This window comes from Passer domesticus, chromosome 2 (assembly GCF_036417665.1).
Source record: "Passer domesticus isolate bPasDom1 chromosome 2, bPasDom1.hap1, whole genome shotgun sequence".
NCBI lineage: Eukaryota > Metazoa > Chordata > Aves > Passeriformes > Passeridae > Passer > Passer domesticus.
The window spans coordinates 70,371,188-70,393,944 of record NC_087475.1 but is presented as its reverse complement, the minus strand read 5'-3'; the positions used below and the strand labels follow the sequence as shown (position 1 = coordinate 70,393,944).

Genomic DNA, 22,757 nt, shown 5'->3' with positions numbered 1-22,757 from the left:
ACTTCTATAATAACTTCCCTAGTCTCTCCAGCTGTTTATTTTCCAAGGCTGACTTAACAAAGCTATTTGCAGTTTTCTAAGAGCTGCACCACTACCAGAATTTTTATCTGAGCACTCTCGTGATTAATAGCTGGAGATGTATGAGAGACCCCAAGATCTTCAGTAGATGAAGAACTTGTCTTGCTCCATAAATTAAAAAGTATGTGAGCTGATTAATTTTTTTATTGGTAGATCAGCTTTCAACCTATTTTACATTGTTTTGTTAAACTTCAATAATCCATGGGAGGCTAAGATGCTGCAACTTTTTTTGTTGTTGCTTTTTGTAGCTGCTTGGTAATTTCACTTGCTGTGTGGAGCAATGGTGATGCAGACACTGACAGTACACAGTTTTAGTGCCCAATATTTTCTTTTCTAGGATTAGGATAGCCAACTTTCTTCTCCAAGAAAAGTGGAATATGTTCAGATCCTTTGATGTGTAATAACTGTACAGTTAAATATTTTTCTAAAATTGTCAGGGTTTCTAACCTCCTATTAGACCACTGCTGTGCATTTTTTAACCTCCTTTTTATCTTTCTGGTTGGTGTCTGTAATCACTTTAAAAAGGACATTAAAGGGATTGAGGCTAAATCAAAAAGAAAGCATGTTGACATTCAAGTAGGCATTGAAATGCCATCATGGTTTGAAAGCAGTGACTCATACAGTACTGTAGCAGGAGGGGACAGTCCTGAATTCATAGGTCAGGTAAGAGACAATGTCAAAGAATGCCTTGTTCTATAAATGTTCATGGCTTACCTTTTTAAACAGAGGCTCTTCTCTTCTGTGGTTGTGGGCTCAGCACACAAAAAATGTAAGGCTTACAGAATTCTCCTTTGGAAATACACTCTAACAAGCACTTCAGAAACTGTAGAAGTACTAGTAGAAGTTGTATAGACTTTACTGGTACTTGCCAAACACATTCCTTTTGAATGAAACCTATTTTGTTGTTCCAAAAAAAAAAAACCAAACAAACTTTCCTTTTCAGTGTGGTGTTTTGAGCATCTTTTCAGTTGAGAATATTGATTTATGCATCCATAGGAAGAAAGAAAGCCATAAATACTGATGTTTGTAATTAGCAGTGTGGCTTTCTTAATACAGATCTTCCATTAGGGTAATTCATTGATTTGTTGTATGATGCTAATTGGAATGAACAGTGGACAATATTTCACGAACACTTCAATTGTATTAATATTTTGTAGTGGATGTTGGAAGACACTGGTGGTTTTTCCCTACTCTACAAAAATTAGAAACTAATTGGCTTGCTTTCAGCCTTCTGAAACCATTCAAAAGCAGCAGCTTTAAAATGTGGCAGCTTTAAAGGTTACACTCAAAACATTACTTTAGAAGAGAAATGCAAGAAATTGCTGACTTGCTGTGTTGCTCCAGACAGCAGCTAGTAGAACATCTCTGTGACATTTCATTGCTTTTCTATTCAGTTCAATATTATAATACGTACATTTAAACCTGCTGGGGTTGTATTTCCAAAGAATGGATTGGTAGTGTCATATCTCACTTGTCTCTGCCCCACCTTTTGTATTGGAATAAGAAATACTGTGGTGGAACTGTCAGTGTATTGACTAAAACAAAACTACAAAAGTTCTGCATATTAAGAGAGTCTTGACAGTTCTCTATTGATGAACATTTCTTGCAAAGTGAGAAGAACATAAGAAACAGTGATGTAATGGGCTTCAGCATGTAAAGCAGCATATTCCTCTGTTAGAAATTAGGATCTAATGGTATATAAAAAAACCTACATATTGAATTTGAGAAGTCAGAACAAACCATGAGAAGAAATGTGGAACAAATATTGATCTTCAACCCCAAATTATCCATTTGGTTATGGATTATACCAAAGTAATTTTTTTCTTTCTAAGGGATTAAATGTACCACACATCTTAGTTTGTTTCCAGTACTGCCAAAAATGTGAGGTTTGGGTTTCTACCAGTTTTCAGGCTACCTGAGGCTGATCCATGCTTTATCTCATTGTGGAGTGGACAAGAAGTAAATTACCTACCCTACGTTTAGGCTCGTGGATCATATGTGCAAATGTAATGTCAAATTTAGTTTTGTTCTTTAGGAAGTACATGAAAATTTTGCCAAGTTTTCTACACAGGGAAGTAGAGCATTACAGGATTACTAGCTTTGTGGAAAGGGAAGGAAACAATGTTAATCTAGTCTTAAGGTTGGGAATGTCCATCAGGTTAAGACTAAAATGTCTCGATTTTTTGGCAAGGACGTTGTTGTGGTGCTATTCAGGTTCTTCCTTTGTGTCCTGTTAGCGGATTTGAACTGCACCATAACAACGTACTTGCCAAGAAATTGATTGCTTTTGTTGTTGGGGAAATGTTTTGCCATTTCTTTCACACTTCTTTTATTTTATCTTTTGCATTCTTGTTACAGTTAGATGCTGGTGTGCCAGAAAAAATAAGCCTCATTTCCAGAGATGAGAAGAGTGTACTTGTGGTAACTTACAGCGATTTAAAACGCTGCTTTGAAAATACTTTTCAAGAACTGATTGCAGCCGCAAATGGTCAGTTGTAGTATTTGCTGAAAGCATGCAGGACATTGCTGAGGAACTTAACCTATAGCAAATTGCACTACAGCTGAATTGTTGTTGTCATCTCATTTCACATTTGGGAAACAAACAGGAGATGAGCAAAGCTGCTTGCACTTCAGTCAGGTACACTGTTACTTGAAGGGAAGAATGTTTCACTTATCCTAGAGCTAAGGCTGCCATTGGAGGCTTTATCTGTGAAGAATTTATTTTAGATTAAGGAACACATCAGGTGCATGATGTTCCTACTTTTATTTTTTCCACTTGTATATGCACTAATTTTAATTTTTTTAAGACTTTTCTGATCTCTGAAGTTTTGCCACATTGTATACTTAAGGGAAACTCTTTGCAAGGACATTTCTGGGATACATTTTTGTCACTGAGGATATAGCAAAATTTATTCATTTTTGATATTATTTGCACCCAGAATAGCATAAAGGACCAGGTAAATAATTTAATAGAAATTGTGTTCTATTAATGACCGTTTAGTTCGTAACCTCTGTAAAAGTGTGTTGTATGCAAGCTCTGTATGCCACCCACTGTTAGCTCAAAGAAATGTGAGAAGAAGCAACTTTTTAAAACCAGTCAAGTGAAGTATTGGTGAATTGACTAAAAAGGAAAGAAAGTCCCCTGTCATTCGATTTAAACTTTGTCTAAGCCAAGTGACGAAAACAGCATAATGGGAAACATCTTTAATTTAAGGAGCATATCAAACTTGCTCTAAACACAACCAGCGCCTTTTAAAAACTGTTTGTACATTTTCCTGGTAGTCAGAAGCATTTACATTTATGCAATTTTTTTAATAGATTTTTTTTTAAAGAAATTGTTTAAATGCCTGAAGTTTCAGGAGTGTATTACTTTAGGTTATTTACAGTATAATTTTTGTATAAAGTTCTGTTCTTTGAACCACAGCTTTATTATGGTACGCTACACTGGATACAGATACAAAGACACTGTTAAAAGAAGATTAACTAAACACAGCAGTTGTCTGGCATCAAGAGCTTTTCAAGTTTTACGGCCTGAATCTGGAGGGATAATGATCTGCTGTGCCTTTGCAGTCACTGCTTAGCCCAAAGTAATATTACTTTTGCTAATACTCAACACATGAATATTCCTGAAGTAATTCAGTTTCAAAAGTCTGGAATTTTGCTCCTCAATTACCTTTCTAATTTTTGGACATGCAGTTGTCTCCAAACTTGGGTATTCATGGGATTTCTAGTTAAACACCTACACTTTGATACTGAAGACTGCCAAATATGTAGGAATTTCCTTTCTTAAAGCAGTAGTGAAGACTGTATCTATCCTTTCCCAGCACTGAATGTTTTAATAGCACTGGGTGCTCACCATGAAGAAAATGTGGAAACTCAAAAGGTCAGGACAGACTCTAAGCACTTGCAACTGATGTTACTGACATCAATTTTAATGATTCTCAATATTTGTAGTTTTCAGAGAAGTTTTTAATATTTCTCTGTCCACTTTTATAAGCTTTAAAATGATTCTCCGCCTTGAGACTTGCATCAAGAAAAAAGCAACTCTCTTCACATCGAAAGCTTTGAAGACTAGGGACATGCTTTACACATTTTAGAAAATGTGGTTGAATCCACATTAAGTAGCATCAGTTGTTGAGTTTAAAAATCAATTATTGTTGCAATTTTAAAAGGAACATAATGTTTAATATTCAAACGATAACAGTTGCCAGAATGTTCTTTTTAATATAAAAGGAACAGGAACTTTGAAAAGTGAACATGCAGAACAGTCTTTTATCATTAGCTCATGTATTTGAGGAAGAGCAGCTGTCTTTTCTATGTTTTTTGACAAATCATATTGTAATTCTTTTGTACAAAAAAAAGAAGTACTTGTATTCTAGAAGAAATATGGAATGCTTAATTTATAAGCGGGCTGAGGTTTTTTCCAGTATTGTTTTCTTTGAAAATGAAAGGGGATCATCTGTTCAGTTGTGGGGTTTGGGAACCTTTGAAAATTTAATTTGTGGACCAATATTTTGTGGAAGTGTAAGGCAGGGGTAAAATAGGGCTTGAATTCTCATCCTTTTTAGACCAGCACACCCTCTGCAAGACATGTCTAAATTGCAAACCTGTGTGTATTTGCATAATGTCAGTTTGCTTCAGCCCCTAGTAACCTCAGGACTTGGTTTAAAAATAAAAAGGTAGACAGCTAATAAGTTTTCATACATAATGTCAGCCAGAAAATATTTGGTGTCAGGTAATACATAAATTTAAAAAGAAGTTGAGCTTTGTTTTCTATTTATTTTTTTTTTGGTCTATATTTGGGAATGATTTGAACAGTCTGAAGTTCAGCTTGGGTGTTTTTTTGGGGGGGAGAGCCCTTCTACCCCATTTTAATTCCATTTAGAAGGTTGTCCTAAAGTTGTAGTTTGATCCATTCATAGGAAGAACTGTGTATCTGTATTTAAAAGAAGAGTCACCAGGATGTGCCCTCCCAGATGGGAAATTTATTTCTGACCTTCCTATTTTTTACAGCTAAAAGCACAGAAGGGACAACCTTTGAAATCATCTGATGTTGGTCATTTTAATTTTTGTACCTGTTTTAAATTTTGTTGCTGTATTTACTATATTGTAAATATTTTGTTGAGGGTACCTATGTATTTTTGATTTGCCCTTGTTTCAGTAATTCAGGTGTCAACTGCTTCCCCTAAAAAGCACCAGTATGTTAAGTTCTAATGTCATGATCCCAGTATGTGTTACTCATCTTTAATCCTGTTTTCATTGTTCATGTGTACAGCAGTATTTTTAATAAAGAATACCAGAAGTAATGTGGCCTTATTTTGACATTGTGAAGCTCTGAAGTTGGATCCAGGGCTTTTTAACTTCGGTGGTGGAATTTTATTTCATTCTGTCTGCAATGCAGAGTTTAAACAGGAGTCACAAACTGTGTTTAGTGCTTGCCACTTAGAGTGTATCAGATGTTCTAAAACTGATATTGTTCACTAGAATTGCATTAATGCATATTTCTGTAACTCCCAAGTCAGATCCCATCTGCTTCACTTTGATCAGATCTGCTTTCCTCGATAAGCCCTACTTTTGAAACTCTGCTTAAGTACCCTTGCTTCCATGTTTTTTGAGCTTTTTTTGCTCAGTAACAAAGTGTATTAATTTCTCTGAGAATTTGCACATGGAGTCGCAATAACTTCATTTCACAGAATTCTTTTTCTATATTTTTAACCAGCAAAGGTTCAATGATTTGCTGGTGGGATAAAGTCTCCTATATCCATCCAATGCTGACCGTGCTTTTGGAAGATGTAATTTTGTGTAATATATTGTGAATTGTCAATAGTCCCTGCACACATTTAACATGGAGTCATTATTGCTGAAATTGCAGTGTTTTAGGAATGTTATTATATAAGCTACATTGTTTGATTGATGCACATCACCAGTCTCCAGTTTCCTCCTTAGTAATGTGCAGCAACAGCTACACAACTCCTGCAGCAACTGATGATCCCATTCTGCTTTCCCAGAGAAAGCTTCATCTCCACTTCCTTCCAGCACTTGGAGAGCCCCTCAGGTGATTGAATGCTGTTTAGCAGGGGACACATGATTGAACATCTCTGTGGAGGCAGCCTCCCCAGCTTCAGATGAATAGGGTGGGGATTCTCTGAATTAAAGAGTCTCTACTCAGGCCTAAGGTGCTGCCTGCTGCCACAGGAGCTTCAGAACAGGCTTTGGTGGGGACACCTTAGCCCTGTTTGCTGTCCTTTTCTCTGGTGTGCATCTTCTAGCTGCTGAAGAAACCAGGAATTGTGAGTGGTTTATGTGGTGGATGTTTGTCTTTGTCTTCCCCCACCATGAAACCTTGCCTCTCCCAGAGGCTGAGTTGAATTTTTGTCTCTAGACAGCAGTAAGCTCTTCCTAACTATGCTGAACCTAGGGGATGTCACCCACACAGGGAGCAGTGACAGGTATCTCTCACTGTAGCTGGATTGCTGTGCGAGAAGTGTGCCTTCCTTCTGTGTGATTGTTCCATGTTCTCCTTTGCTCAGAAAATCAGCCTGTGGGATGGATGTGTGCCAGATGTTGTGCTACCAGTGCTGACTTGTGTGCCACAGCAGTCTTTGACGCTGGCAGAACTCTTAAATTTTTTTGAAAAGCAAACTTTATTATATGAATTTAGTAGTCAAACACATTATATAAAGACAGAAAATGCAAGACAAAATAGGAGTTCTTCACATCTGAAGACACTTGGGAGTTCATACAAAAGTAATCTTTGTAGTCCAGTTTTCTTAAATATTTATGCATAAAAGCATATTTATATATTTACACTGTGCAAACACATCCTTTGAGATGCATCATCCTGTAACTATTCCTGCTCAGTTCTAGTAACAAAAGAATACTGAAACTTCTGTCTTTATCAAGGTAAAATATGCTTTACCAACAAGAGGCAGTGCAATAGATACTTAAAACTGATGATCTCTTATGCAGAGATACTTAGAAGTAGTGGTACATATTTATTTTGCTTGAATATCAAAGATAGTTTTTATTTGTAAATATGCAAAAGGTCATTTGCCTTAAAGTCTGTTAGTGGGTTACATTCACGGCGCTTTGCCTGAATTCTGAGAGAGCAAGAGATCATATAACATGTAGCATTTGAGTTAATACGTATTTTAGTGGACCACAAGAAGCTGACATTGGGCTGTAATTGTTTTGGCAGATATCAGTGCTGCTGTGTTAAATGTCTCATTTCAATACTGCATTCAAAGGTGAAAGGGAATGGGTGCACCCTAATGCTTCTTGAGCAAAGAACACTCATGACCTTTCTGAGATGCTGTACAAAAGTCTGCTGTAAATGAATGATACATTTTTATTCCTGTACATACTGGTAACTTAACATGGAAATTTAGGTGTCTTCACAGAAAAGCTGCCCTTACTTTACAGATTGTCTTGTAATTTCTAACTAATCTCTTCAAACTCTCTAGTGATCAATTAAAGTTTGTGCAGTCTAGTAGCCATCCTGTCTTTTCAGACAGATTCCCATAAATAAAATATAATCAGTGCAGTGTTAGAAGGTCCATGAGGTTTTGTGTACAGAGCTTGACTTTAACCTATCTACCTTGTGGTCCAGTGTGTGCGTGTTGGCTTACTGACAAAGTGCAAAACTTCAATATTTACTTGATTTCAACAGGATTGTCCAAACTGAATTGGTATGTATTCCCTGTTGTTACAGCTCTGGATCTGGTCTTAGCTCTCCTCTATCCTTGCCAATTGCGTTTAGCAGTGCATTTTAAATTCTTGCCTTGCAAGGCTCCCTACTGCATCTGCCATCTGGAGCAGTAAGATCCATATAATGCCCCATCCCCAATTAGCTTATTCAGCTTCCTCAGAGCATCAGCCCTCCCACAAGTTTCTCAAAGTAGTTTTCATAAAAAATATAGTTTGTAGTCTGTTTCTAGCTTCTGTCTTCTTGAAGGCTCCTTTATTTTCCAGTACAGCACATACCCCAGCCATGGGATGTGAATACCTCAGTGCCTGGTGCACTGGACTCTAGGCTCTCTAGGACTCCTAGCTGCCTCTCCCAGTCAGGACAGAAGTGACTCAAGTTTGAGCAGAGGCTGTAATAATAGCCTTCCAGGTTTTCCTGGATGCAGAAGCACTCAGCATTTTTAGCAAAAGCTATTGGTGTTGAGCGTTTGGGAAAGCCAAGGTTTAAGCAATAATATTTTGCTCTATTTTGAATGCATGTACTGCAGTCTGTAGAAAAGCACATCACAGGGATTAAGCCAGTGATAACTTTTCAAGTTTTATGATAATTAAAATAATTTGAATCAGAGTTTTGAAACTGATAGTGTTTCATGAGACCCTGCATGCTTAGATCTTGGCCTAGAAGTACTTAAACTGGTGGCTGAGAATAATGAGCAGCAGAATTGTAGTCGGGAGGAGAACGGCTGGCAATCATTTTCTCCAGCATCGCGTAACCACAGGTGTATCTTCGCTTGGAGTCACTGAGCTGGTCACAGCTGAAACTGCAGAAGCTTCTCGGCTTGGCTATTCCAGAAAGCACTGACTCCTTGCTCCTGCTGGCACCTTTAATGCTGTAATAGAGCAGTGTCATTGTGAGCTTTCTTAACAGGTAAAGATTTTTGGTTTAGTGACTTGAGCAGAGCTAGGTCACAAGTTAATTCTTACATGGTGGGAAGGGCACTGATGCAGATGGACTTGCTCAGTGGGAGTGCAGAACAGGAGTGAAGGAGCCCTCCTGTGATCCCTGTGAGTCCCCTTTAAACAGAGGTGCTGGGAGTGAACAATATTGTTAAAAGTGCATTGCTTGGGGGGAGTACTGGACTGCTCAGCCTAAGCTCTAATTGCTCATTTGTGGCAGATGCTGGGGAGTGAAACTTTATTGCAGGCTGGTGTAGTAGGGAGTGTCTGGCAGCTCTGCTGGTGCTGAGGCAGCATATCCCCACATCTAAGTGTTTCTTCCTGAGGGAACAGGGGGTTTTGAGCAGGAGTGAAGTGATGGGAGGTCTCAAACCTTGAGGCAAAAGTAGAAAACTACTAGTGTAGGTGTTCCCAAAGCCTAATGCTGGGAAGAATTTCTAATACAAATTGCTGATGTTTTTGAGGAAGGGCATGAGGTCTGGCTGGCTGCTTTTTTTGGGTTCTTTTGGCAGCTGCCACGCACTGCTGGTTTGAAGTAGAATTTTCCTGTCTCTTAAAAGGGCCAGTTATCCTGTAGGCTGCCTTTTATAAGATGCCCTTTACTAAGAGGGGTTTAATGTCTTCTGGGCAAAGTCACTTTTAAAGGCACTGTTAGCCTTATGGCACTTTGTCACCCACAGTCAGAGATCGCAGTGCTTACAAGGAAGGGCTCTTTCAGTAATGAAGAAAATCAGGGCAAAGAGAATTTTTATACCATTGAACTTGGTATAAAGATTTATCTGTAGACAAAGGACAAGCCAGAGCATTTTTCCATCACTGTTTACATGTGAAATCCTAAAGTAAACATGTTGGACCACAGTGTCTAAAATTAGATTTCCTCCCCTGTATTTTTATAAGTTCATGGACAATCCACTCCTCTCCATTTATAAGGTCAGAAACATTGGCAGCCCTAGTCTTGAATTCCAAGTAAGACATTCAGAACACATCTGTTGAGGCTTGTGGAGCCCAGGGTTTTGCTTTTCTTTTTATTTTACACTGTTAGGTGTTTAAGTCAAATTACAGAACTAGTGGCACAAGATCATTACAAGTTCCTCTTAGATGTCACAGTTTCTCAAATTCTAACTCAGAAGCCTGTGTGGTTTTTTAAGGAGTGTGGTCTCTGTCCTCTGTCCTACTGTAGGAAATTGCATGGTCTCCCTAAGAAGACCACCCCATTAAATTTATTAGTAGATAAATGGAGTTCCTGAAGAGGAGCCCTTGTGATGAGGATTACAGATGCATCCCATATTTTTGAATTGCATCTGTTGGCAGATGGAGAAGTACTTGCCTTGGGATAAATTCCATAACTATGACAATGTTAGTCACAGATGCAATGGGCTTTTTGTGATGGTTTAAAGAGAAATGCCTCTGTGATTTACATTGTGATTGTAAGTCTTTGGGAGCTGGCAAAAGTGGAGTGTGTATGACAAGTTGTGAGTCTTAAAAACTGTCATGCTTTGATCCTTTCATCATCATCAGGCTTTTGCATCCTGAGTTTTTGGGTTTTTTTGTGAGCTATACTTGGCTTCTGCTTTAATAAACCTTTACACCAGTAGAACTGCATCTATTAATTTTATCTGGGGTGCACTGCTGTACCTGGGCATGGATTCCCACAAAAAACTTTGAGGGAGCTCAAGGGGTTTTGGCATCTGTAGTCAGGCTTTATTTTGGGTCTGAATTTAGAATCAGTAAAGGCTTCTGTAGCTGTGGACTATCTTCTTGCCAATCTAGGGATGTAAATTGGAAACTGTGTTTAGTTGGTCTTTAATTGGGATTGTTTGTTGGAGGAAATGGCTGCTGGTTTCTTGCCATGTTCAAGACCAGAGTGAGGTTACAGGCTGGCTGTAGCTCTTGAGATGCTTGTTCCAGCTCACAGGAGGTAGAATTCTTGCTGTTTTTCTGGCTTTGTAATTTACACTAACTCAAGGGTCTGCCTCAGCCCAAGGATTTTGGCTTACTTGTGTTGGACGTTTTCACCACTGCTGAAAAGCTAGAAAAGGGTTGCACTTGGGATCTTTTCTACCTGCAAAAGAGGACTGCAGAAAACTGCCCCCCAACCTTTCTATCTGGGTCTTTTACCTGAGGCCTCATATTAGGAAAAATTTAGTTCTCTTCCTGCTGTTCAGAATATAATTTATCATCTCAGTGGCATTAGCAAGTCCAAGACATGTCACAACCATTTCTATTTCCCCCTCCAAGACCCAAAATGGGATCCCAATGTGTTTCCTGCTCCTGGCCACCTCCTGGGCCTTGGGAGCTCACCAGGGTTTGGGTTGATGCTCTTTCCTGTAGTGAAACCAAGGGTGAGCTTTGGCATTAGTGCCTTTCCCTAGGCAGGAGAAGTGGAAACCCAAAAGGAGGCACCTCGCCAGGGTCAGTGGGGTACCACTGCACTGTCAGGTTGGCTCCCTGCTCTGCTCTGCCCTTGGCCTGGCAAGCACTACTCTACATGCTGGCTCTCTCCTGCAGTCAACTGATCAGTTTCCTCTGAAACAAACCCTGGGAGTGCTTCTGGAGACAGGTAGGGTGCTCTGGGTTTGGCTCCTTCCACACTATGCAGTTCTCAGCTCTGCCCAGTCTGAATCTTCCAATGCTTTGTTACAGCGAAGGAATCTAACTGTAAGTAAGCTGCTGCCAAAGGGAGGTGAAACCCTCAGTCTGGTGCTGGCACCAGCTGCCCTGACCATGAGCTGCTACTTGCTCACTCAGAAACTCTTCTGACAATCTGGCAACCTGAATCAGCTCCCTGCAAGAAAAGCCAAGCTGAAATGTCAGCACAAGAGTGAGTGCAGGAGCGCAGAGCAGGATGCCTGCGGTGCAAGGGAAGAAGCAGGACTGTACATCTGCTTAGATCAGTTTCCATGCCTCAAACCCCTCCAGGCTCCACCTTGCTCAGTACAAACTTCAGGGGTATTTATTTACTGCGCCAATTAATTTTAAGTAAAGGATGCTTAGCTAAGGTGCTGCCACTTTTAGGAATGTGTGCAGACGGAAGGGTCACTGCCTGCATTCACATCCATGAGTGCTTTTTGGCACAGTGCTACAATACCACTTGTTCAGCTTGCAGGCCAGATGACCTTGTATGATCTCAGTCTACCACTCCGTTTTCCCAAGGATTTATGTTCAGTTCAATTTTTTTTCTTATCCAAGCATTCCTTTTCCTTCTGCATTTGAAAATGCCTCTTAAAGCACTTCCAGAGGGATGCTCGGAAGTGCATCTTTGCTCCATGCAAAGAAAAAGGCATTTCATAATTTTCCTTTGGGGAGATTACCATGTTGTCTGACAGCAGCCTTCAGAAATACACAGAAAAAGGAGTTAAACCACTTCTAGGGAACATCACATCCTTTGGAACCCTGTAATATCCACTTACACTCCAAGCTCTATAGTCCTTGGCTCCTCCAAAGACAGCATGCCGCAACAGAGCTGAAGTACCATAAAACTGCTCAGGAGCCTATTTTCTGAAAGGTCAAGGCAGGAGAAAGGGTTTCCCAGCGTTTGTTTGGAGTGGCTTGTGTTGCCCTGGCTTTGCCACGCATGAGCAGCTTTGGCCCTGCAGGCTGCTGCCAGCAGTGCATTTTTCCAGGCCGTGCTTTCCAGCCCTGTGAGCGTGCGCGCTCTCCTACACGTAGTTCTGTCCTACACGTAGTTCTGTCCTACACGTAGTATTTCACCCACACCCTCTAAGTCACTGGAATTTTTCGTGAAGCGAGGCCTCTCTGCCTTGACCGCACGTTTCAGCCAGCTCCAATTGTTCTCTGAGACAATGCTGCACCTCCCAGCCTGCCCAACTGCAAGGCACTGACAAGTTTGGCGCTGGCAGGCTGGCCTTGACCTCCTGCCAGCACGAGATGAACGATGGGCTGGGTCTGGGCAGTCTCCAGGCTGGCTGAGAGCAGTGAGCTGAAACCAGGACACTGCCAGCTTTGCAGCGGCTGGGAGCTGATACAGCGCCGGCACTGAGAAAATAAACACTTCCCATTTACAGAGAGTTCATGTCAGTGCAACGCATTTCTTAGAGCAGCCCTAGTTCCCTGCTTGGGCAGCTGTCAGGAATTAGGTGGAGGAAGATGGCCAATATATTCAAGTGCTTAAAGGCAGGAAGAGAAGTGAGGCCCTCACATCCATCTATTGTAAAGTTGCCACTTTAGCATCCTGAGCCCATGGGTGTTAAATGGGCCGTGCTTAGCTGAGTCATGGAAAAGAAGGGCAAAAACAAGCACAGGGGGCCTTGTCCCAGCTGGGGTGCCCTTGGGACTTGCAGAAACAACTGCAAATCCTTCACAGCCACGCATTCCTTCTCCCCTGTTATTAATGGCTTGTTTCCTACGGTTACCTGCCTCCTACCTCAGTTCAGTGCTCTCTGACACTGGCATTAAATTGAGCATTAGGTGGATCAATAAGTGCTAATAAATCGTACTGCTGATGTGCAACGAAGGGGTTGAGGGTTATTTGCTTCTTCAAAGACATAGGTATGGAAGATGATTGACTGCTGATTAAACCCAGCAGGACACACCTCAGCAAGAGTGTTTGCAGGGGCTGGGGCCACTTCAGCTACTTTCACAAGGCATGATGTAGCACAAGGACCTTGAATTCTCCTTTGCCATCTAAAACCTGAGAAGAAGGGAATGTCAAATACAGACCCAAAGAGTGTCCGCTTCTGCTTGCTGCCTGTCCATGTGAAGCGTTTCAGTTCCTCTGGAGCCAGCACCATCCCGCTGTCTGCTTGATAATCCTTGAAGAAAAAGGAAAGATGCAGTCCTGTTAGGTGTTAACTGTATTTCACAAAAGACTCAGTTCCTCTTTGGTCTGATTTCCAGCATCCTTCTGCTCACTGATGCTGAGACAGCTCTAGGAGACAGCAGCTCTGTGCACAGCAGTGCACGGGCATTTAATGGTGCCTTGGGGTGCAGCAGACAGGTAATATTAATGCAGATCCAGGGTGCTGGAAGAAAAGGGTCTGCATGCAGTCTGAGGCTCTGGCCAGCCACCAGTTCAACCCTGTGAGGACCACTGTGCCTTTCCCTCCTCCTGCTGCTTAATGTCTTCTACTGAGTCACTAAAACCTTGCCCCAGCCTCTCGCCCATGCCCGTCCCTAGCAGGATTGGGTGTGTGTCCCACTGTTAGACACGGCTCCAGCTTGTCCATCTGCTAACAGGTCTTGTTCCTACCAAGAACCTCTGATGGAAAAGGGACTCACAGTCCTCCTTTGTGCACTCCTATTCAGATGAAAATGCAGATCCAAGGGATTTTAAGTGTCTGTCCCACACCAGTGAGATTCAGGTGGGACTCTGGTAGCTATATCTTGCAGACCTACTGGAACTGACCACTTCTTGTCAGGGAAGGAGTGTTTGCAGCCCATGACATGGCCAGCAAGGATCTCTGACCCTAATTTGTAGGGCAGTGGGATAACCTCTTTTTGCAAGTACAGCTAATCCTGCACCTTGTATCAGTTAGAGCTGACAAAGCAGTAACCCCCCATCCTGATTATCCCTGTATAAATCTGTCACATAAATAAAAAGAAACACATGGCATATCATTTGGCCCAGGAGTCACTTACATTAAATACAAGCGTTTCCTTCTTGGGAAGCTCTTCAAATGTCTTTATGCGCTGGGAGGGGTTTATTTTGAAAGTGTTTATGTATCTGTTCAACAAGAGAAGGAGAATTTTTGGTGAGAGTGTGAAGTGCACAGGCAGGAGGTATTGGGCATTTCTCTGTTTCTTTAGACAGTTCAAGATAGACCATACAAAAGGGACTTGTTAACCAGACCCCACCCAAATCTCACTCCCCAGTCCTGGGGTACACACAGCTGAGCCTCTCAGGTCCCCCTGGGCAGAAAGAGCCACAGCAGTGGGTGACTCAGCAACTGCTGGGACACTCAGGCCACCTCTGGGCTGTCTCTGAGTATTTTCTTGCCCCCAGGTCCAAGCTGGGCTATGCAGTGAGCTACCACCCCCAACAAACAAACACAGTCTTATTCTTGCTTATCTCACCTGACATTTTCGGTGCTTCCACAACTTGAGCTTGTAACAGGAAAATTTTCATTGCACAAAGGATCAGATGCAGGGGGAGACCCATTTTCTGTTGTAAATATTGTGCTGAGGGGTATGTAGTCTTTCCCTTCCTAAATGTGAACAAGAAATAGAAGCCTTATTCCTGGGTCCACGTGACCAGTTGCCCCTGCCTCAGTGACAGCATGTGGTTGTGACATTAATACCTGCTGGACATTTGCTTGCAGCAGGTCACCCAGCTTTTCCACCAGCTCGGAGAACCGTGGCCTGTCGTTGGGATTGCTCTGCCAGCAGTCCAGCATGATTTGGTAACTGTGAAGGCAACAGCAAAGAGAGCACATGGTGGGGTTACAGCTGCGTTTGACCCAAGGCAGTGCTGTCTTTGACGTCTTGTCATCGATAGACAGACGTAGGGAGGTAACTCCTCAACCTGCTTGCTTTTACAAAGATTCTCTCTAACACCATTGAGGCCTCTTCCTAAAAGTAAAGCAGTGAACTTTCCATAAAAACAGAAAACCTTCATGCAACACCCTAGAAGACCACATCAAAAGGATAATTCAGCCAACCAGTCATATTTCCTTTTTTTCATTCCTAATTAAGCATTAAACCTTTGTATTAAACATCTATTAACTGGCAATGTTTAGGTTAAAGTATCCTAAAAGCATCCTAAGATGACTTATATGGATGTGTCACTTCCTTGTATTGGTTGAGCCGAGCTTTCCTTCCTGCAATAAAATATGTGGAAGAGACAAAAAAAAGCTCTTATCTACTGTCACTAGGATAATAAAATTAGTCAATGGGCAATACTCCCAGATAGGCATGGCTGGCTTGCATCCTTTTCTTCTGCTAGAACTATTTTTTGGTAAGTGTTGCTATTTAGAGCCATGACACAGCACTCGGGAAGACACCAAGACACTCACACGTTCTTGATTTTGCCTCCAGAGGTAAAACACCCCGGACATGTTCATGGTCCTCAGTGACTTGTGTCACAGGGTGAATGTTCAGTGTGCTGCATGGGTCAGACAATGTGCTCTGGCCTGACCCACCTTGGTCTCCAAAAAGGTGTTGGCTGCCATGCAGTAGCAGCTTGAGACTGCACCTGAAGGCAGGGGAGAAGGGAGTGACGGCCGACGTGGCAGTAAGGACTCAGACAACCCGGGCGGGGCGGCTGCGGGTCCCCGTCACCTTCCTCTGCCATCAGACACGGTGTACAGGAAAGGGTGGAACCCTCAGTACCCCAGTGATTGCGAGGAAGCCTCCACTGTCACTTCCTAAGTCAAGATGATGTTAATAATGTCACATTCCTCCAGCACTTATCTCTGTGCATGTCCGTAAATATTAAACCTAGCAAGGAATGACCCTCCTCCTCCTCCTCCTTGCTCAGCTTCCCTGAGAGCACAGCCCTGGTGATGCACTTGGCTCAGGTCCTGTTTGCCCCCTACGCTCTGGGAGAGGCAGGGGCCAGGATTGGGGGTGCACAAGAAGATACTGATGGAGGATTGGGTTGTTTTTCCCTAGGCTGGCACAGGGAACTTTGAGAGGCTGGAACATCATCTGCAGGGCAGCCCGAGAGGGTGGGCAGTGGTACACAAGGCAAGCAAAGGCATCTTACATCTCCTCGGTCGCTTGCTCTGGGGCTCGCATTCTTGTGCCTTCCTTCAGCCTCCTGCAGAAATCCTCGTCTATTTGGACTCCGGGGTAAGGAGAGGCACCTGGAAGTGACATTGGGAGAATAGATACATGCCTTGAGTACCTGTGACCTTGATGCATCTCTCTCAAACTCTCCCTTGGGGTGTGAATCATCAGGTTACAGAGCTGGGGGTCAGGGGTGCCCCCCTGCAAGGTCTGGCCCTGCTGGATTACTGCTGGTTGTGCTCCAAGCCCCAGTCTATGGGGGGAGCAAGATCAAGGCACAATTATTGGTGGTGCTTCCCTGGCCTGAATAGAAAAAATGCACATGAGTTTGATTTGAACACTATCCCTTGAAAAGCCAGTTTGGACTACTCCAAATTCTAATGAGCACAATATTAACAAACCCTAAATGCTCAAAATCACCTTGAAAAAATTGAAATAATTGATTTAAATGAGGTCACAGTACATTTGCATTGTTTTTCTGTTTTCTGTGTTTTTCAGATGCAGCCTGGTTGTATTGTTGGTCTTTTTTTTTTTCTATAGACAAAAAAAAAATCAGGAAAAGGGAAAATGAAAGGGGGAAAAAAAAAAGGACCTCATAGAGTCAGAGTCACCAGGTTCAAGGAGCTGGGGCTTTAAGAAAAAAATAGCAGGTATTATAAGGCTGACCATACAATCACAAGAGTTGGCAGGCTGACCAACAACATGTATTTAAACTAATAAATGATTGATTGTCCTGAGAATTGTATAGTATTGTTTCCTCTGCTGTTCGCCTCTTTTGTCAGCCTCTGTGTTGAACTCAATTAAGATTCTTCTATTCTGACAGTCATTGTTGTTCCCACTCAGTGTACATCTTGTATCCTGCCTTTTCCACATGAAAGAAAGGAAAAAAAAAAAGGCTTCACCGGGTTTTAATTTCAGATTGCATGCTCTAGTTCATCCTGCGGCATCAGTGCAGCTGCTTTTTGCCTGCTGTGTCCAGTAGCCTGGTGAGGGGGGTGCTGGATCCCTCCTGGGCTGGGGACCTCCTAGACTTGGGCTGGAAATGGAGGTGACGGGGTTTGAGAGATGCAAACTGTGGGTTTGGGTCCCTTGCTCCCACAAGGGGAATGAGGAGCTTTTGAGAGAGCACTCAGCTCATGGCACTCAGTGTCTTGAATGCTGTCTGTGGCACAGGAGGTGGTGCCTTGGTCTTGGGCAGCTGGTGACCCAGAATCACAGCTCTGTGTTATCCCACAGGGTTCCACAGTCAATTAAAATGCTTTAAAAATTGCCTGATTTTCCTGGCTAGTGCCATCAGTCAGACAAAGCACCGTGACTGCTCTGGCTGTGCTGCCCTGCGTCCTCTGCCAAGGCTTTTTACAGGGAAAAGTGGGGAGCTTAGGTTTTGCCCATGGCAGAAGAAGCTGGTAAAGTTCTCAGGCAGCTGTGCTATCCTTTAAGGCTTTCAGCTTGGCAAATGAGCTTTCAGCGCTCTTAAAAGCACCAAAATTTCTCATTCACAGGGTCACAGTAATTCCTCTGCTTCTGATGTAGGTCTTTTTGAAACACCTGCCAAAAGATTTTTGAAGGTAATGGGTGTTTTCCCCAAGCTGCAGTCCCCACTCCTGTCAAGCTCCTAGGGTGCAGAGTTAACTCACCCAAGGAAAATATCTCCCACAGCAAGACCCCGAAGGACCACACGTCACTTTTTGTATTGTAGATTTTATCAAATATGGATTCAGGAGCCATCCACTTGAGAGGAAGTCGAGCCTGGAGTAAAAGGGACAAATCTGACTATTATTTTCAAAGCCTGAAAGATTTTAATCATAGATGAATCAACTATATATTGTTATGTAAATAATTACCATTCAGGCAGGAACCTGTGGGATTTCCTTACAGGCACTCAAGATAAACCCACACTCATTCATACACTTAACAAATTGTTGGAGTAAAAGGCTGGTTTTAAAAAACATGTGGCACAAAACACCAGACATTGGAAACCTGTGACCAGGCTTTTCTTTTCAGGGATGTGGGAGTGTGTAGGAGCAGAGGTGTCTTGCCAGCATCATAAGGACAGGGCAGAAAGCCCTGCATCCAAGCACCAACCATTCTGTAACAATGTTGGAGCTATTCTGGGGGAAATTTTCAGAGCCAGAATTGCAGGAGCACATCAGCAACCCTTGAAGCCCCCTCAGCACACCTTGTTAGGGTCTCCTGAGCAGTACCAAAGCTATGTGAACATTTCCCAGCTAATTTGCAATGCTGTAAACCCTGGAAGCTATTTACAGATGTGGGAGTAGCTGGCAGGTGGGTGAGACCTCCAGAAAGAGACTCTCTGCATGACTGCAATGCCCACACCACATTCCCAAGGCACGGTGGGTGCAAGCACAGTTTGCTGGCCCAGCCCTTCACAGCAGGGCTGGCAGGGCAGTCACTGTAGCAGGGGCAGAAAAACAACGAGTAGGTGCTGGAGGAGCAGGTCCTGCTCAGCTCCTAGAGGCACCAGGAGCACTGGGCAGTACACACCTTCTTTTGGAAGAGCTGTTTTCCTTGAAGGAAGTTTATGGAGTAAGGGGGTTATGGTGAACCAGCCAAGAAATGTCTAAAAACCGAAGTATTAACAGGGCAAAGCTGTGAAGCAGTCAGCATGTCTAAGCCTCATGCCTGAGGATTGAAATGCTTCCCAGCTTCCACAACACATCTGGACAGCTCATCTTCACATAGAAACCAACAGCTTTTGAGCTCTTAAATTTGGGAAATGTGAACGTCTACAGAGCATTTTGGTGGATAGTTTGAAATGACATGTTATAAACATTTGGGTAAATAAACAGCATCTTGACTTACATCTCCTTTTCTCACATAATCAGGATTCTTATAAATATCTCTTGCAAGGCCAAAATCACAGATCTTCACAACATTGTTCTCAGATAAAAGGATGTTTCTGGCTGCCAGGTCACGATGAATGCACTATAATAAAACAGTTTCACAATCAAACTGCATTTCCTTATTCCTGCCCACAAATTTCCTGTCTCCCATATCCTTTAAAATTATTATTATTATTAATTATAATAATAATTATAATTATAATAATGATAATAATAAATTTAATTTTTTTAGGGAAGTTGCCTGTAGTTTACATGAAGTTACTGTAAACAGCAGTAATTACTTAAAAAAAAATTACTAAGTCCAGAAAGTGACAAATTTGTAAGTCCTTTGACATTTCCAGGGAAAGAGCTGAATCATTTGGAGCTCCCTAATATATGTTGAAATTAAGGAAAAACCTACCACACCCTAAAGATCTTGCCCAAATGAATGAGCTTGACCCACTGCCTTCAGTCATGATCCTGTGTTTATGGACTATGGATACTTAGATAAACACAGTTATATTTATAATGCCAAGAGGAAAACGGCTCTTCCTTTGGGACCTCTCCCAAGGAAGGTGTCACTACCATGTAGACGTGATTTCACCTCTGAATCCTGTTCTTCTGCAGTGAAAAACCTTCAGTGCAAAACTCACCTTTCTGGAGGAGAGGAACTCCATGCCTCTGGCCACCTGAAAGCTGTAAGAGATCAGGTCCTCCATGGTGAGGGGCAACTTGTACAGGTCATCAGCATCTGCAGAGGTGGAAAGCAGGGTTTGTTACTAAGATATCTCACAGGCAGTTGTTTTCCCCCTTTCTTATAGACCCCATTATTCCCATAAATTCAGTCTTTATGGAGGGGTATTTGAAGGTCAACCCACTGTCATTGGAAACAAAAATAGTGCTTGCTGTACACCCCATGCTTTGGACACTGCTGTGTTTTCCCCAAAGATAAGGAGCAGTCAGAACAAACAACCACACATTTTCCTGTCAGATTTAGTAACCCTGGAAATAATCTTTTTTTAAATCTTTTACCCTCTGGACATGACCCTCTGAGCATCTCCCACGGATGTTTATTAGGGTGATAAATGAGGAAAAAAATTTCAGGGATTCACAGTATGTTGTAAAAATATCACAGTCCGTGTAGGGACAGGAAGGAATTAATACCTACCCTCCTCGTCCTCCTCCACATCACTCAGACTTTTATCTTCCTGGAAGCCAGAGCTGGCGAAGCTCTCGCTGCTGGTGACACTGGCCAGCCTTTGTTTTTTGCTTTCCACTGGCTCAATATCCCTTTTCTCTTTCATTGGCTCTCCCTGCAGAGCAGAGTCCTTCAAACAAAAAGAGGAGAAGAGGTGCTACATCAGAGTCGTGGAGGTGTGGGGAGGAACTGAGGCAGACTGCTGGTGCCCTCCTGCCAGGCTGGTGGTCTCTGGTGTGGGTGGGCACATCTCTCACAGGTGGGAGTGCCCAGTGCCACTGTGGCAGGCAGGGGCTGGTGGCAGAGCTGTGCTCCACCAAGCTCATCATCCCCAGAGGGCAGAAATTTGGTGGCTTTGGGAGCACCAGCACATGATTTTGGGGTAACCAGGGCAGTGGGCTATCTGCCACAGTGAGGATTTGCAGGGTGAATGGATGGACCTGTCTGCTGGGCTGTGCCTCATCTCAGCCTGAAATGAGACATCTGGAAGAGCTCATTTCTCTCCAGCAGACAGAGGAGGAGCATGGAGAAGTGGGTTGGGAAGGCTGTGCCCACGATGAGGTATCCCAGACCTCTCAAACATCAGCTTTTGGTGCCAGCCTGCTTAAGACACCTGTCTCTATGTCCCTGCACAGGGTTTGGTGTGGGCATGTAAGCTCTTTCCATGAGGAGCAATGGTACTTGGTGTTTAAAACAGAGCTGCTGTTGGAAGTGACTGCCTCTCTTCAATGCCTTAATCCAATGCTTTCTTCTTATGGACAGTCTTGTGATGGCTTAATGGGACACATGTTTGGGAAAAGCTCTCTCACTGCTGCCTGTAAAGCAGCCTGGCTGCCTGGCTGTGCTCCTGCCCCCTCTTACTTTTCCTCCTGTCCTGCAACCATCTCTATTCCCTGTGCATGCTGGTGCAGAGCCAAACCTCCACCTCCTTCCCGCCCAGGCAACATTCCCAAGGGTGCTGGATCCCTGGGTGTGGGAAGGGGGTATGGGAATGACTCCACTCAGCATGGACCCTGCCCAGGATGCTCCCTGCTGAGCATGCCCCTCCAACAGGCACGTGTAGGAAGAGCCAGTTGCTGTGTCTGATGTGGAGTACAGCATGCACAGCCTTGGGAACAGAGACTTGGCAAAGGCCGAGTTTGCCTTGGTTTGGAGACCTGCTGTTCTGTGTCCAGGCTCCTAGGTCTCATGTCAGAGCCCTGGCTCATTTGGAGGATTTTTTTTTGGAACTATTTTAATTTTCTGGAACATTTGGATTTAGGTTTGTAGTAACAAACGTATAATGAATTTGATTCAGAAGGCTGTGGGATGTGAGGACAAGACTGAAATCTCTTTTCCTCTTGATAGCTCTTCTCCTCACACAATAATAAGATTACTTGTAAATCTCTGAATATTAGGGTGTCTTGGGACATGAGATTTAATTGGTATTATCTTGTTTGTGCTCCCAGCAGTACTGAAATAAGTGGGCAAAACCACTTCCTTTGGCTTTGCTGACCTCAAGCTCACCAGGAATGGGTTCATCAAAAGCAGGGCAAGAGCACATGGGGACACTTTGGATAGGATCCACTTCCCCTCGCTGTAGATGGCTCCAGCCAAATTAGTCACAGCAGTCTCCTTGCACAGTCAGGGAGGGAGAGGTGAATCCTCTCTTGGCACAACACATCCCACACCAAATATTAATATAGGTCAGGTGAACCCAAAAGTAATTTCTCTCCTCTGGAAGAAGAGAGTCTGAGGAGACCAGCTCAGAGAGCTGACATCCACGTTACCAGCACTTACGTCAGGTAAGATGAACCCTACCAGGACCATCTGCCTCCTCACCTTGTTAGGGCAGAAAAAATTCCTTTTGCTCTTCAGATAGTTTGATAAATTCCCATACTTGCAGTATTCAACAATCACCATCAGAGGCCCTGGGCAATTAAATAAAAAAACAAACAAACAAAAAACAACAACAAACATTTTGAGTAGCATAAAGGCATCAGTTCTGAGAAAGAATCTTTCATGTCTGTAACTACAGCTTGAGTCCAGAATAACTGGCAACACATCCTAAGAACTAGAAGGCTGCTTGAAGAACACTGGAAATAATCAAAACAATACTGCTTCTGGAAATTAGGACAGGGCCTAATTTTGGAAAGCTGGGTCTTGAGTCTGGGTCCTGTGGAACACTGTTTCCTCTTCAGGCAGTTCAGAGTGGAGTCCCACAGCCCACACACACTTGTTGGACTAAAATAGGTGACATACCTGAAACAAACAATCTCCCATACTGGTCTTTTGATTTTCTTAGTGCGCTGTCATGGAGGATTTTACAA

General features: G+C 42.9%; 2 protein-coding genes across 7 annotated transcripts in view; one reads left to right on the top strand and one right to left on the bottom strand.

Annotated features, from left to right (window-relative positions):
• The window catches only part of PAN3 (poly(A) specific ribonuclease subunit PAN3), a 119,597-nt gene that overhangs the window by 73,967 nt on the left and 22,873 nt on the right, over window positions 1-22,757 (top strand). For 3 of the 6 annotated variants that reach the window (XM_064409128.1, XM_064409125.1, XM_064409124.1), the window contains 2 exons: window positions 604-741; window positions 2,437-5,384. The exons of 2 other annotated variants lie outside the window; for them this stretch is intronic. In XM_064409128.1, coding sequence (XP_064265198.1) covers window positions 604-741; window positions 2,437-2,577 — 279 coding nt within the window. In that variant the 3' untranslated portion in view covers window positions 2,578-5,384. Of the gene's footprint in view, window positions 1-603; window positions 742-2,436; window positions 5,385-22,757 lie in introns of those variants that run through there. One more of the 6 variants, XM_064409127.1, reaches the window with a different exon arrangement.
• FLT1 (fms related receptor tyrosine kinase 1) overlaps window positions 6,283-22,757 on the bottom strand; it is a 109,254-nt gene continuing 92,779 nt past the window's right edge. The window contains exons 20-30 of the mRNA XM_064409121.1: window positions 22,270-22,358; window positions 20,419-20,578; window positions 19,904-20,001; window positions 19,231-19,353; window positions 18,045-18,156; window positions 16,385-16,484; window positions 14,979-15,084; window positions 14,755-14,885; window positions 14,320-14,404; window positions 13,402-13,493; window positions 6,283-8,654 (exon numbers count right to left, since the gene is read on the bottom strand). Coding sequence (XP_064265191.1) covers window positions 8,453-8,654; window positions 13,402-13,493; window positions 14,320-14,404; window positions 14,755-14,885; window positions 14,979-15,084; window positions 16,385-16,484; window positions 18,045-18,156; window positions 19,231-19,353; window positions 19,904-20,001; window positions 20,419-20,578; window positions 22,270-22,358 — 1,298 coding nt within the window. The 3' untranslated portion in view covers window positions 6,283-8,452. The remainder of the gene's footprint in view (window positions 8,655-13,401; window positions 13,494-14,319; window positions 14,405-14,754; window positions 14,886-14,978; window positions 15,085-16,384; window positions 16,485-18,044; window positions 18,157-19,230; window positions 19,354-19,903; window positions 20,002-20,418; window positions 20,579-22,269; window positions 22,359-22,757) is intronic.